General features: G+C 48.8%; 2 protein-coding genes across 3 annotated transcripts in view; one reads left to right on the top strand and one right to left on the bottom strand.

Moving 5' to 3' along the window:
• The window catches only part of LOC134984365 (oocyte zinc finger protein XlCOF7.1-like), a 157,344-nt gene that overhangs the window by 64,920 nt on the left and 76,386 nt on the right, over positions 1-16,038 (top strand). The window lies entirely within an intron of this gene.
• Positions 2,342-16,038, bottom strand: part of LOC134984333 (gastrula zinc finger protein XlCGF26.1-like) — a 55,070-nt gene continuing 41,373 nt past the window's right edge. Inside the window, exon 5 of one of the 2 annotated variants that reach the window (XM_063949936.1) lies at positions 2,342-6,755. In XM_063949936.1, coding sequence (XP_063806006.1) covers positions 5,155-6,755 — 1,601 coding nt within the window. In that variant the 3' untranslated portion in view covers positions 2,342-5,154. The remainder of the gene's footprint in view (positions 6,756-16,038) is intronic. The other variant, XM_063949937.1, reaches the window with a different exon arrangement.

Raw genomic sequence — 16,038 nt, 5'->3', positions numbered from 1 at the left:
GGAGGGGTCAAGGAACCCCTAAATCCGGGTTTCTGAGGAAATTCTTGAAAAAATGCCCTTTTGAGTCTTGGGGCATGAAGGTCCTCATCTAGGACCCACGACCTTTCCTCAGGACCATAACCTCTCCAATGCACCAAAAAATAGAGCCGACCCCGGGACAACCTGGAATCGAGAACCTTCTCAACCACGAACTCCTGCTGACCCTGTACATTAACTGGTGATCTCCCCTGAGGTTTTTTACGAGGAAATCTGCTAGATGAAACATATGGTTTGAGCAAAGAGCAATGGAAGGTATTTCCGATCCGTAAAGTTTTTGGTAGCTGTAACCGGAAAGCAACTGGATTGACTTTCTTGATAATGAGAAATGGTCCAATAAATCTAGGACCCAATCTGGCTGAGGTTTGTCGAAGTTTGATATTGCGAGTCGACAGCCACACCCTGTCTCCTACTTTAAAAGTGCACGGCCGCCGGAGCCTGTCAGAAAATTTTTTTTCCCTGAAAGCTGCTTTTCTGAGAGCAATGTGCACTCTTTTCCAAATAAGTTTAAGATGAGAGGTCAGGGCCAGAGAGGAGACAGAGGAATGTTGGAAAAATGAATTAGCTCTGGGGTGGAAACCAAAAACTGCAAAAAATGGAGATACATTGGTGGAGGAATGACAGGCATTATTATAAGCAAACTCTGCCAATGGAAGAAACTCAGACCAGTCATTTTGGAGTTTGGCCGAGTACAAACGTAAATATTGTTTTAGGGATTGGTTCACTCGCTCAGTCTGTCCATTTGATTGTGGATGATAACCGGAGGTTAATGATAATTTCATCTTTAACGAAGCACAAAAAGACTTCCAAAATTGTGCAATGAATTGTGGACCCCTGTCAGAAACAATATCAGTGGGTAACCCATGGAGTCTGAAAACATGACGGAGAAACAAGACTGCCAATCCCTGGGCAGATGGCAATCGGGGAAGACCAACAAAATGAGCCATCTTACTAAAACGGTCCACTACCACCCATATGACTGTGCATCCAGCTGACAGAGGGAGATCCACCACAAAATCCATGGAGATATGCGACCATGGTCTAAGAGGAACATTCAAAGGCATAAGTTGACCAATAGGTAAAGAGCGAGGAACTTTATGCTGTGCACAGACCTGACACGAAAAAACAAATTCTTTAATGTCTTTAGAAAGACCAGGCCACCACACTGAGCGGGATACCAATTCCAAAGTTTTAGCGACTCCCAGATGCCCTGCAACTTTGCTATCATGAAATTCCTCCAAAACAGTTGCTCTCAAAAACTCAGGAACAAAAAGACGACCAGCAGGAGTATTTCCCGGAGCTTGATGTTGAAGCAGCTTCAATTGAGAGAAAACATCCTGTGTGAGACCTGCCTGAATGACTGAAGGCGGAAGTATGGGAGTAACAGGACTGTTGTCTTGAACGGGAAGAAAACTGCGTGAGAGGGCATCTGCCTTGGTATTCTTGGAACCAGGTCTGAAGGTGATAATGAATTTGAAACGAGTAAAAAATAAAGCCCAACGAGCCTGTCGGGCATTCAATCGCTTAGCTGATTCAATGTATTGAAGATTTTTGTGATCAGTCAAAACTGAAATGGTATGGGTCGCTCCTTCAAGCCAATGTCTCCACTCCTCAAAAGCCCATTTAATAGCCAGCAACTCCCGATTACCAACATCGTAGTTGGATTCAGCAGACGAGAATTTCCTGGACATAAAGGCACAAGGATGTAACTCAAGGGAATTTGGATCCTTCTGAGAAAGGATAGCCCCTACACCAACCTCCGAGGCATCTACCTCAACGATGAAAGGCAATTCTGGGTTGGGATGTCTAAGGACAGGGGCTGAGACAAAGGCTTGTTTCAAGGCCTGAAAAGATGCTTTAGCTTCACATGACCAATTGGTAGGATCCGCTCCCTTCTTAGTGAGCGCCACAATGGGAGCAACTAGGTCAGAGAAAGAGTGAATAAACCTTCTATAGTAGTTTGCAAACCCTAAAAAGCGCTGAATTGCTTTTAAGTTAGTGGGTTGCGCCCAACTCAGGATGGCTTGGAGCTTCTTAGGTTCCATTCGGAATCCCCGAGGGGAAATAATGTACCCTAAAAAGGATACCTCCGTGACGTGAAATTCACACTTCTCCGGTTTGGCATACAAGTGATTTTCACGTAATTTCTTAAGCACCTGACGCACCTGGGTAACATGTTGTTCTACAGAGTCAGAATATATCAAAATGTCGTCTAAATAGACCACGACGAATCTTCCCAGAAACTCACGGAGCACATCATTAATGAGATCCTGAAAGACTGCCGGAGCGTTAGATAGGCCGAATGGCATGACCAGATACTCATAGTGGCCTGATTGAGTACTGAATGCCGTTTTCCACTCATCCCCTGACCTGATTCTAATGAGATTATATGCTCCTCTCAGGTCAATCTTAGAAAAAATAACAGCCGAACGTAGCTGATCAAAGAGGACAGAGATCAGCGGCAGGGGGTAAGTATTTTTTACTGAGATCTTATTCAAGGCTCGAAAGTCAATGCAGGGTCTGAGGGAACCATCCTTCTTCTCTACGAAGAAGAAACCTGCACTTAAAGGGGATTTAGATGGCCTGATAAACCCTTTCTCAAGACTTTCTTTCACATACTCATTCATGGCCACCGTTTCAGGACCAGACAATGCATATAACCTTCCCTTAGGCAACGTGGCACCAGGAATTAACTCAATGGTACAATCATAAGGCCTATGGGGAGGCAAAATATCAGCATTGCCCTTGGAAAACACATCCAAAAAATCCTGGTATTCTCCAGGAATATGTGCAGAGCTGGCAGCGGCTACTCGAATGGGAAGTGTAATACATTCTTTATCACAGATGGTACCCCATTGTAGGATCTCCCCAGACTGCCAATCAATGTTGGGATTATGAAAGGCCAGCCAAGGGTGACCCAGAACCACAGGAACTGCTGGACAATGGGTAAGAAAAAACTCAATCTTTTCAGAATGTAGAGCTCCCACCGAGAGCAAAACTGGAGGTGTACATAGAGAAATAACCCCATTGGATAAGGGACTCCCATCTAAACCATGCATGGTGATACACCTACCTAAGGTTAGCTGAGGAATACCTAAGGCCTTGGCCCATGTTAAGTCCATAAAGTTTCCTGCAGCTCCACTGTCCACAAAAGCAGAGACCGAGGAACAGAGGCTGTCATAAGAAACTTTAGCAGGAACCAACAGTGAATTATTTGAGGAGATGAGCTGTAGACCAAAGTGAACCCCCTCACTATTCACTTGGTCAGGAAGTTTCCCGACTTGTTTGGGCAACTACGGGCAAAATGTCCCTTGCCTCCGCAGTACAAACACAGACCAGAATTTTGCCTCCTGGTTCTTTCTTCCGGAGACAATTTGGAGAGACCAATCTGCATAGGCTCCCCCATGTCTACAGGAACGGAAGGAACACAGGGAAAAGAAACTACAGATGCCCCTTTTTCAGTCCTCCGCTCTCTGAGCCGACGATCTATTTTAATAGAGAGCTCCATGAGTTTATCAAGGGTCTCAGGAGCGGGATACTGAAGGAGGCTGTCTTTTATAGATTCAGATAAGCCGAGGCGAAACTGACTGCGCAGGGCAGGGTCATTCCAGCCACAGTCGTTCGACCAACGGCGAAACTCCGTACAATAATTCTCTGCAGGATTCCTACCCTGTCTTAGAGCACGCAACTGACTTTCTGCGGACGCCTCTCTATCAGGGTCGTCATACAATAGCCCTAAAGATTTTAAAAAGGCGTCTACAGACGATAAGGCCGGATCGTCTGTCTTTAAACCAAAAGCCCAGGTCTGAGGATCCCCCTGAAGCAGAGAAATTATAATTCCAACCCGCTGAGCCTCCGTACCTGAGGAGACTGGTCTTAAACGAAAATACAGTTTACAAGACTCTTTAAAATTAAAAAACTGTTTTCTATCCCCAGAAAAACGGTCAGGCAGATGCATTTTTGGTTCAGGGATGACCCTCGGGGAAGTCCGTAACAGATCTTCCTGTGAGCTCACCCGGAGGGACAGATCCTGAACCATCTGGGTAAGTTCCTGAATCTGACTAACCAGAAACTGGCCAGGATTTGGCCCAACACCGGTGGGATTCATGAGGCCGACAAAATTCTCCCAACTGGATAAGTGAAAAAATTAACTCCTGTTGAAATTTTTTCTTTTGTCAGGCCGGTGATAATGTTACGATTCCTGTACTCCAGACTGGAGAAGATCTTATGGCAGGGATCTGAGTACAGGAACCATATACAGGTTGTGGGAGCTGGAGAGCCTAGTAACCCCTGGCGCCCTAACTCCGTTGTCTCGCCCGTGTTATCAGAAATCCCCTGCGAGACTATGGTTGCTTGAGCCTATGGCAGCCGCGTTCGAAGGGCGGATTATGTCTGCCCAACCCCGATGCCCCCGCAGGTCTTAATGGGAGACAAGGGGAAGTCCGAGACAGGGTGATAACAAGGGGCCCTCTGACTAAGCAACCAAGCCAGGGGTTACAAGCTAACTTAACTAAATCAAAAGGTATGTGCGGATTAGCCGCCAGGGAAAAGGACAACCAAAGATCCACTGATCCGACACTCCTATCCGGCACCGCTGGACACCAGAGTGGATCTTGTGGAAGCGGAATCCTCCGCAAAGCTCCAGAACACAATATAAACAAAATAATAAATTATAGCGGACAAGCCGCAACACACGGCTGCGCCGCGACTCACGAACACCACCAGATGTTAAAGGTGCTCGGTCAGACTCCAGGAATAGATGGTAACTTCCGAGTACAGGATCACTGATAACAGGAACAAACGGATAGACCGGGACTGGGAACTTTCTCTGCAGCAGACACAGGCAAACAGGAAGCTATCACCGGCGTCTGAGAGAAGTCCTGGGAGTGCTTATATTTGAGAGCCCTCCAATCCTGATCCAGACAGGGTAATTACATGATGATGCCGTGCAGCTGCATGCTGCATGGCCAGAACACACAGGCACTGATTAATTAAGACCCAGCAACAGGGAATGCAGTCCGACCGTGGCGTTCCTGTTGCTAGGGTCTGAGCGGCTCTGTGCGCCCGGCGTCTCTGGTTGCTAGGCGCCGGGCCGCACGGCCGCGCGGACCCCGGCGCCTAACAAAAACATTTCTCACACTCAGAACATTGAAATGGCTTCTCACCTGTGTGATTTCTGTGATGTATAACGAGAGCTGAGTTGTCTGCAAAACATTTCCCACACTCAGAACATGGAAATGGCTTCTCACCTGTGTGACTTCTCTGATGTATAACAAGATATGATTTCTGTGTAAAACATTTCCCACACTCAGAGCAAAAATATGGCTTCTCACCTGTGTGACTTTGCTGATGTCTAACAAGATCTGATTTGTGTGCAAAACATTTCCCACACTCAGGACATGGAAATGGCCTCTCACCTGTGTGACTTCGCTGATGTCTAACAAGTTCTGATTTCTGGGCAAAACATTTCCCACACTCAGAGCAAGAAAATGGCTTCTCACCTGTGTGACTTCGCTGATGTCTAACAAGGTCTGATTTCCGGGCAAAACATTTCCCACACTCAGAGCAAGAAAATGCCTTCTCACCTGTGTGACTTTTGTTATGACTAACCAGATCTGATTTGTGTGTAAAACATTTCCCACACTTATGACATGGAAATGGCTTCTCAGCTGTGTGACTTCTGTTATGACTAACAAGATCTGATTTGTGTGCAAAACATTTCCCACACTCAAGACATGGAAATGGTTTCTCACCTGTGTGACTTCTCTGATGTGCAACAAGAACTGATTTCTGTACAAAACATTTTCCACAGTCAGAACATGGAAATGGCCTCTCACCTGTGTGAATTCTTTGATGTCTAGCAAGTTGTGATTTCTGTGCAAAATATTTCCCACACTCAGAACATGGAAATGGTGATGTACCTGTGTGACTTCTCTTATGTGCATCAAGAGTTGATTTGTATGTAAAACATTTCCCACACTCAGAACAGGAATATGGTTTCTCACCTGTATGTATTCTCTTATGTATTACAAGAAGTGATTTGTATGTAAAACATTTCCCACACTCAGAACATGGAAATGGAGTCTCACCTGTGTGACTTTGCTGATGTTTAACAAGTTGGGATTTCCGGGTGAAACATTTCCCGCACTCAGAACATGGAAATGGCTTTTCACCAGTGTGATTTCGCTGATGTGTAACAAGATGTGATTTCAGTGTAAAACATTTCCCACACTCAGAACATGGTAATAGGTTCTCACCTGTGTGACGTCTCTGATGTGTAACAAGATGTGATTTCTCTGTAAAACATTTCCCACACTCAGAACATGGAAATGGCTTCTGACCTTTGTGTCTGCACTGATGTGAAACAAGTTGTGATTTGCAGGTAAAACATTTCCCACAGTCAGAACATATCAGTGGCCTCTCACCTGCCTTAGCTGCCTGATGGGTAATAAGCTTTGTGTTCTGTGTAAAACATGTGGTATCTATAGAACAGGGAAACTCTGTATTTACTGTCAGAGCTGTAACAGATGCACCAATATCAGAGTGATCAGGAGAACATTTCCCAGGATCAGAGGGACCAGCTGATAGAGCTGGATGTATAATTGAGGTAATGGGGTTATCTCCTGGAGAATCCTGTCTACTGTCATAATCTTTTATTTCACAATCCGGGGATAACATTAGATGTCCTTCTGAGATATTCCTGCTTGTGTGTCCATCTGCTGGAAATAAAACACATTATGGAAATGTGACATTTTCTGTAACAATATTAATCTTGTAAACAATAGGAGAAAATTACATTCTGGGACACTTAATAGTAAATGTGTGTATTAAAACACAACATTTAATGAAGGCTTTATAATAATGTCTCCTAACGTTACTCCTGGAAGCATTGGTAAGGTAGCATTCCTTTATGTGTGTGCTCATACGCTGGTAAACCTGTACATGTGTTACTCACCCTTATATAAGGTATATTGCTACAGCAGAGTAGGTGTGGAACAAGGTATTTTACATGCAATACACCATATAATACACTGCAATCATCATCTGCTAGGTTATAATCCATTGTTACACCCCCATCATCAGTGTCTTACTGTACCTCTACTCTCAATAGTAATAAGGATGATGTGTGTACAGTAAGTATGATACAGAGAATTACATATCAGAATCTATACAGCTGCCGCCACACTTCTGCTTCTCATACGTGTGCTACTGGCAGCAGTGAACATCTGAGTGAGAGTGCAGGGAAGACAGCAGAGTCTGATGAGAAAGAGATTGGATCTGCCTTTGCAGGGATGTACCACACCTGTCACCCCTGTTATTATATAAAATAATAAATAAGAGGGGCGTGGACTATCCAGACGTGCTTTCTGGAGCTCTCCTCACTAAGTGGTTTCTTATCTACCCTACCTAATAGCTCTCAGCCGCCGCTGGGACCAAGACCCAATCTATCAAGTCCCCCACTCCTCCTGCCCTAAAGCCGCTCACTCGGCTCAGTCTGGGCATCGTTCACTGCTGCAGCCTAGTGACGCAGCTGAAGCCACGGGCTGTATTCTGGGGCTACGTGTGCCCAGTCTTTCCTGCACGCTCCGGAGACCTGACTTGGAGGCGCTTTTGCCTCAGGTGGGAGCACTTGCTCTTCTGCTACTGCTGGGGACAGAACGGGCTGCGCACAGTCACCGGAGCCCGGCAGTGTATTGGAAAGTGAGGTGATGATCAAGCACTCTTGCTCTTTCTCCAAATTCCACTAGCCGATCTGCTAAGATATCCGTGTCGAACCCCCTACCCCGGAGACGTTGGACCTCTGACCCTGCTAGGTATGAAACATAGCTGCTGCTAGGAGAGAGGGTGGGGCTTGTGGGGCTCACCGGTTCTGTACGAATGTCCACTGGTAGGCCACCATCTTCAATGCCAACGCCCTTAGCACTCTACCTCCGCCCAGAGGGACATCTCCAAGCTCACAAGTGCCGCCCTCATGATGCTTCTGGATGCGTTGAAAGGGATATCCACACCCTTCTCCTGATACACGATCTACAGATCGTCCTTAGACATTCCGCTGAAATCCACCATCTTGTGCTTTCTCCTGCGCTGCAGTTACTCCTATATTAACTTGGCTTCTCCAATCAGGTGACCGAAAAGCCACCTAGGATTATCCCACCGCTATGCTAGCAATTTCTGTGACCGGATGGTTCTCTATGAAAGCCCTCGCCCTGCATCGCGTCCCGCCCCAGTCACAGAATGGATGTTTAGGTCACAGAGGATCTGGCCAATTAGGGGATTCCCACTTACTGTCAGTAACCGCCTACTACTGACACCACCCACTGCGCAGTGGGCGGGTAATACACTGTTACCACTAGACTCCTTGTTGCCAGGGAGTCTGGAACCATGGTACTGCTCTGTATGCATCGACACGCTAACCACACCTGTGTGGTGTTGACGAATCACTAGTGGCTGGTCTAGGACTCTGCACGGTAGCTGGCGGGAGGCGGAGCTTGGAGACGCTGAGTGCACCCTCGACAGCCAGAAAACAGAACTATGTTCGGCATAGCTCTGCAGATCACAAGATGAAGCGGTCCTCTTGAGGCAGATGTTTATTCACCCAGTCTTAAAAAAGACTTCCCTATTGCTAGGGGCAACAAGAATACAGCAAGATGTTTACAGCAGAGTGAAAATTGTATAATACCTCTGGATGCTCATAGGCCTCCTCTTTTTATCTTACTCTAATATACATACCACAGGGGGTAAGTCCACCATGCTATTCTCAACCATTGTTTATCCATGTGATGTGCATGCCTTGGCCACATGCACAGCTACCATTGTCCTCTATGGACGGTGGGGAGTAGTCACTCTCCTTTGACCGTCCCATCCTGGAGGGTTAGTATCCGCCCTGGTGACGCTCAGTCTAGGCTGGGGGAAGTTTTCCCATCTAAACTACTTCCAGGAATCTGCCCAGGTACCCAGCTCACCATCTCCAGCCTAAAATTGGGCTCCAGAGATGGGCAGCCTAGATCCCCGGTCAGGGTTTCCTGCCCACCGAGGGTGATCGCTATGGAGCTCCAGAAAACCACTCAGCTTGTTTTAAAGCTGAGCTGCTCCTCTCTCTCCCCATGATACTTCCATGTGGGAGGCTAGAGAGGAAAGCATTCCATTTTGGGGGGAAAGTACTGGGGGAATCCAACAGCCTACACCAGGCATGTCCAAACTGCTGCCCTCCAGCTGCTGTGAAACTACATATCCCAGCATGCCCTGACAGTTTTGCTGTCAAAGAATTCTAAAGCTGTGTCAGGGCATGCTGGGATGTGTAGTTTCTCAACAGCTGGAGGGCAGCAGTTTGGACATGCCTGGCCTACACAGTTATGGATTCCCCCCTCCTGGAACACACAACCAAGTGCATTTCACTTTAAATACAATTCAAATACACTATACACATTGTTGCTTAAATATACACTGAGCCTGTGCCCTACACAGGCTCCACATACCCAGTCACTGCAGTGCCTCACCATACTAACTATATATATATATATATATATATATATAGCGCATCACATGTCCATCCCGCAGCAAAGTCACTAGTATAGACAGGACCAGCACACTGTAGTCTAGTCAAAATGCAGTATTTACTCCATATGTGTGAATAAAGATACAAGGCTCAGCATATACTCATCGTTAGCAAGCACAGGGAAACACAATAGACCTCCCGAACAGCGTTTTCGGACTTAATCCATCATCAGGGGAACAGTTATCAAAAGTGCCATAGTGCCTTGTGCAAAAAATGCCTGTATAAAGTGCCAAAACCAAGCTCACTTGTGTGCTCTATTTAAGCACACCTAATGGCGCTTACCTGCCGCACCTGTGATCTCCAAACCCCCCCCCCCCCCCCCCCGATGATCGTATCCACCACCCTGCCTGTCTGGTTCCCCCGCCGTTGGAACGCAGTGGTGCAATGTGAATTGGTACTATGATGTGGCCACGCCCCTTCTCCACAAAGCGATGCCCCTACATTTTTGATGGGCGCACACTGACTTTGCTTTACAATATGGGAGGGGGAGCACCAATGCACTTTCTGCCAAATTGTCTAGTTCCATCTCTGGTGCAGAGTGTCCGGTATAGCTACACAGCCCAGCAGCACTGTCACCCCCCCCCCCCCCCCCATCCCCCTCCCTCCCCCCTCGCAGCACTTTTGTAGTGTCCAAATCAAGTCTGAGTTTTTATATTTAAATCATTAATAAGAACCTTAATTCCGATGGAACCCAGAAAAGGACAGGTAGGACCCCAATTTTGAAAAGTGAGGGGTCCCTGGGACCCACTTTTTTTTTGGATCATCGCGATCACTCCCTGGAGTGCTGAGGTGCCGGGAGCATAGCTCCCAGACCCCAGCGCCCTACGATCCCCCGTGAGTGGCGCACGCTCCTGCAGCTTGGGGCGCTCGTACCGGCTGCCGCGGCTTGCCACCTCCGTAGTGCTCCGCTCACAACGGCACACACAGCGCTGCCACAGGATCTGATCTCCTGGCTGCAGTGGTTCCGCTCTTCCCCGGCACACCGGGGGGGGTTCCCTCACTGCCGCGGTCACCGGAAAGGTCCATACATTTTAAAGATGTCACCTAGCGCCAGTATACACCACCGTTCAAAAGTTTGGGGCCACCAAAACAATTTCGTGTTTTCCATGAAAACTCAGTTATTTATCAAATGAGTTGCACAATGAATAGAACATATAGTCAGGACATTGCCAAGGTTAGAAATAATGATTTTTATTTGAAATAATAATTTTCTCCTTCAGACTTTGCGTTCGTCATAGAATGCTCCCTCTGCAGCAATTACAGCATTGCAGACCTTTGGCATTCTAGCTGTTCATTTGTTGAGGTATCTGAAGAAATTTCACCCCACGCTTCCTGAAGCTCCTCCCACAAGTTGGATTGGCTTGATGGGCACTTCTTGCGTATCATACGGTCAAGCTGCTCCCACAACAGCTCAGTGGGGTTGAGATCTGGTGACTGCGCTGGCCACTCCGTTACAGACAGAATACCAGCTGCCGGCTTCTTCCATAAATAGGTCTTGTATAATTTGGAGGTGTGCTTTGGGCCATTGTCCTGTTGTAGGAGGAAATCCCTTTTACCTTGTACAAATCTCCCACTTTACCAGCACCAAAGCAGCTCCAGACCATCACATTACCTCCACCATGCTTGACAGATGACGTCAGGCACTCTTCCAGCATCTTTTCACTTGTTCCGAGTCTCACAAATGTTCTTCTGTGTGATCCAAACACCTCAAACTTCGATTCATCTGTCCATAACACTTTTCTCCAATCATCCTCTGTCCAATGTCTGTGTTATTTGGCCCATATGAATCTTTTCCTTTTATTGGCGTTTTCTTTGCCACTCTGCCTAGAAGGCCAGCATCCCGGAGTCGCCTCTTCACTGTAGACGTTGACACTGGCGTTTTGCGGGTACCATTTAATGAAGCTGCCAGTTGAGGACCTGTGAGGCATCTATTTCTCAAACTAGAGACTCTAATGTACTTGTCTTCTTGCTCAGTTGTGCACCAGGGCCTCCCACTTCTCCTTCTGCTCTGGTTAGAGCCTGTTTGTGCTGTTCTCTGAAGGGGTTATGAACCACAGGTAGTGGTTCATTCCTGTTTTCCGTATTTTATGTTTATAGTTGTCTTGCAGGCCAGGATTTCCCGTTGCTCTGGTTTAAGAAGATTCTTGTTTGCTGCCAGTGGTGAGTGTGTAATTGCAGCTCGTTCCCATGTGTTCAGCCTCACCTGTCTGTTGATTGCACCTCTCAGTTGTGCAGCAGGGCAGCTGCACGACATAATTAATTAAGACTGTCTGTTATATTTTGGCTCAGTGCAATTCACAGACGCTGGTGATATTTCCAGGGTTCCAGAGTTCTGAGCTAGTCCCTGCCAGTTCCTGAGCTCCTGTCTAGCAGTGTCTGTCTAGCTGCTTCCAGTGTCAGTTCCTGTGTCTGATTCCGTGTCCTACCATGAAGCATTCCTGTCCAGAAGTCCTGTGGCTTTGTCTGTGCCTGGTCGAATATCTGGCTTCTTGTTGTCCACCAGTCTGTCGTTTGGGACTCTGCCTGTTCTCCAGTTCTGAGAGTCTGTGTCGGCTACATTGGGGGTTCCTGTCCGTTTGCCAGTATTTGTACCGGTTCCGTGAGTAGCGGCTTTGCTGCATCCGTCGGCCTAGGCCGCAGTATTCTTTAGTTATATTTAGTTACTGGTGTTTTGCAGAGGGTTCTGCTTATGCTGTCACCGCCGGTATGCAAAAGTATTGTGTCGTCGTGTGGACAACATTTCCTTTGTTGTTCTTTTCCTTTGGCGGCGTGCCGCACATATATTTAGTTTTAGGGTAGTTAGTAGCCCCTAGCTTTCTGTTTTAGTTAGAGGTCCGCTTTTTATTATCCTGTCTCTATTCACGCCTTGTTTCACACCAAGGCCTGGGGGCATCGGAGTTGGGCAGACATAATTCGCCCTTCAAATGCGGCTGCCATGGGCCCAAGAACCCATAGTTACTCAGGCGTGAACTGACCACAAGGGTAAAACAACGGAGGTAGGGTGCTAGTGGCTATTTCCACACCACACCTTATTTCAACGTCACGTTCTGGTGCTCTGGACTCACTACGCAACATCTCCCTTGTTCTGAGCACCAGGAACCTAACATTATCACCAGCCATACCACAAAAAAGAAAAAAAACTAAACTTTTTTTGGCCCAGTCCAGTGTCTAGTCTAGAATCCAGTCTTGTCAAAAATCCAGTTCTGTCTAAAACTCAGTGTGCAGAATCCAGTCCGGTGTTTAGAATCCAGTCCTGTCTAAAACTCAGTGTGCAGAATCCAGTCCGGTGTTTAAAAATCCAGCCCAGTCTTGTCTTGTTTAAAAGTCCAGTCTAATCTTGTCTTACAATCTTGTCTTGTCTAGTTTGAAATCCTCCTATGCAAGCCCTGCAAGCATCTCTCAGCCCTGAACTCTGCTTTCAGTGCTTTGAAACCTGAGTGGCTGGAAGTTTTGCAGCAATCCTTAAGGCAACTGCAAACCTTCTGACCAAATTTTTGCTTATATTGCCAGAAGTTGTTGAGAGTTCATCCTATAAAGAGACTCTTGCTCACAGTATGGTGACAAGTGAATCCTCAGGTTTAATTAAAGAGAAAAGGTTTAAAAGTTTTCCACGGCCCAGGCTAGTCTAGAATCCAGCCCTGTCTAAAACTCAGTGTGCAGAATCCAGTCCGCTGTTTAAAAATCCAGTCTTGTCTAGTTTAAAAGTCTAGTCTTGTCGTGTCTAACAACAATCGTGTCTAACAACAATCGTGTCTAGTCTTGTCTTTTTTGAAATCCTCCTATGCCTACTATGCAAGCCCTGCAAGCATCTCTCTCAGCCCTGAACTCTGCTTTCAGTGCTTTGAAACCTGAGCGGCTGGAAGTTTTGCAGCAATCCTTAAGGCAACTGCAAAACCATCTGACCAAAATTTTGCTTACTTTGCCAGAAGTTGTTGAGAGTTCATCCTATAAAGAGACTCTTGCTCACAGTATGGTGACAAGTGAATCATCAGGTTTAGTTAAAGAGAAAAGGTTTAAAAGTTTTCCGCGGCCCAGGCTCTCAGAATAGGAGCGTCTGCATCGCAGAATCTTAGATTTATGCCTATATTGTGGGGGTTTAGGCCACTATTTGCAGACCTGTGAGTTGAGCAAGCCAAAGTGTGGCGACAAGTCATGTCCTCTGGCCAAGTTGAGTCATGATACATGACCTACTCCTGTCAACTGTGGCAGAGGTGCTTGTCACACAACCCACACTAAAAAGCTCTCTATCCTATAATTGGGGTTTTTGGGCTAGGGAGCCCCATTATAGATTCAGGAACCAAAAGGAGAATGTTTCTCTCCTCTCTTGATTTTCCTGTGGAAGCAGAGTTGCAAACCCCTGGAGCCGGGCCCGATGCCCAGAGTCCTGGAGCCGGGCCCAATGCCCAGAGTCCTGGAGCCGGGCCCAATGCCCAGAGTCCTGGAGCCGGGCCCAATGCCCAGAGTCCTGGAGCCGTGCCCAGTGCCCTGGAGCCGTGCCCAGAGTCCTGGAGCCGTGCCCAGAGTCCTGGAGCCGGGCCCAGAGTCCTGGAGCCGGGCCCAATGCCCAGAGTCCTGGAGCCGGGCCCAATGCCCAGAGTCCTGGAGCCGGGCCCAATGCCCAGAGTCCTGGAGCCGGGCCCAATGCCCAGAGTCCTGGAGCCGTGCCCAGTGCCCTGGAGCCGTGCCCGGTGCCCAGAGTCCTGGAGCCGTGCCCGGTGCCCAGAGTCCTGGAGCCGCGCCCGGTGCCCAGAGTCCTGGAGCCGCGCCCGGTGCCCAGAGTCCTGGAGCCGCGCCCGGTGCCCAGAGTCCTGGAGCCGCGCCCGGTGCCCAGAGTCCTGGAGCCGCGCCCGGTGCCCAGAGTCCTGGAGCCGCGCCCGGTGCCCAGAGTCCTGGAGCCGCGCCCGGTGCCCAGAGTCCTGGAGCCGCGCCCGGTGCCCAGAGTCCTGGAGCCGCGCCCGGTGCCCAGAGTCCTGGAGCCGCGCCCGGTGCCCAGAGTCCTGGAGCCGCGCCCGGTGCCCAGAGTCCTGGAGCCGCGCCCGGTGCCCAGAGTCCTGGAGCCACGCCCGGTGCCCAGAGTCCTGGAGCCGCGCCCAGTGCCCAGAGTCCTGGAGCCGCGCCCGGTGCCCAGAGTCCTGGAGCCGCGCCCGGTGCCCAGAGTCCTGGAGCCGCGCCCGGTGCCCAGAGTCCTGGAGCCGCGCCCGGTGCCCAGAGTCCTGGAGCCGCGCCCGGTGCCCAGAGTCCTGGAGCCGTGCCCAGTGTCCTGGAGCCGTGCCGGTGCCCAGAGTACCCGGTGCTCTAGGTTATAGAGGGACATCGAATATTATAGCTCAGGTGTCAATACCAGAAGGGGTCTCAGAAGCTGTTACCCCAGGTAAGGACTTGAAAAGAGCAACCCCAGAAAGGGTATCTAAAACCATAGTTCCAGAAGGGAACTCGAGAAGCAAAACTCCAGAAGGGATCTTTGAAGTAATATCCCCAAGTGGGGTCTCGAGAGACGCAGCCCCTAAGAAGGGTCTAGAGGTCGCTTCCCCAGGAAAGCACTTAAGAGGCATAGCGTTAGTGGAGGTTCTGAAGGTTATAGCTTCAGCAAAAGTCCCGGAAGTCATAGTCCCGAGAGAAGTTTTTACTGGAACCGACGGCCCGGTCCCAGTAAAAGAATCCGAGGTGCTGACCGCAGCGGGGTTCCCGAAGGCCACTGACGCAGCGGGGTTCCCGAAGGCCACTGCCCCAGCGGGGTTCCCGAAGGCCACTGCCCCAGCGGGGTTCCCGAAGGCCACTGCCCCAGCGGGGTTCCCGAAGGCCACTGCCCCAGCGGGGTTCCCGAAGGCCACTGCCCCGGGTGGGGTTCAGAAAGTCACTGCCCCGGGTGGGGTTCAGAAAGTCACTGCCCCGGGTGGGGTTCAGAAAGTCACTGCCCCGGGTGGGGTTCAGAAAGTCACTGCCCCGGGTGGGGTTCAGAAAGTCACTGCCCCGGGTGGGGTTCAGAAAGAGTCTCAGCCCATTGCTTTGACTACAGGATGTGCTTTTCTGTCATCTTCTAAAGTTTCGGTACCTAGGGGAATGCAACCAATCTATGGTCTGCTCTCAGATTCCGAAACTGATAAGGTTTCTTATATGCCGGGGCACTCTGGTAGGAGACGGAAGAAGCATCTGATTGCTCGACCTATATGTTTTGAAGAATGTTATGAGCCAGAGATTTCTTCCTTTCCTGGTGTCGCCAAGCAAGCACAGGGTAAAAAAGAAAAATAAATTTCTCTTTCATCCACTAGGGGACAGTGGAGTCCTATACAATAGGGGTGTGAAGCTTGCAACCGGAGGTGTGGTACAATCTAAAATTAGCATTGCCTGCACAGCCGGTTCCTCCCCCTTCACATCCCTCCTCCCTCAGTTTAGAAAATTGTGCCGAGGAGGTAACAGGCACTGAAGAGAGCTCCTGCTCCATGAAG

The sequence above is a fragment of the Pseudophryne corroboree genome (genome assembly GCF_028390025.1).
Source record: "Pseudophryne corroboree isolate aPseCor3 chromosome 3 unlocalized genomic scaffold, aPseCor3.hap2 SUPER_3_unloc_5, whole genome shotgun sequence".
Taxonomy (NCBI): domain Eukaryota; kingdom Metazoa; phylum Chordata; class Amphibia; order Anura; family Myobatrachidae; genus Pseudophryne; species Pseudophryne corroboree.
The sequence above is the reverse complement of the archived record's forward strand: the minus strand, read 5'-3'. Positions and strand labels throughout refer to the sequence as shown.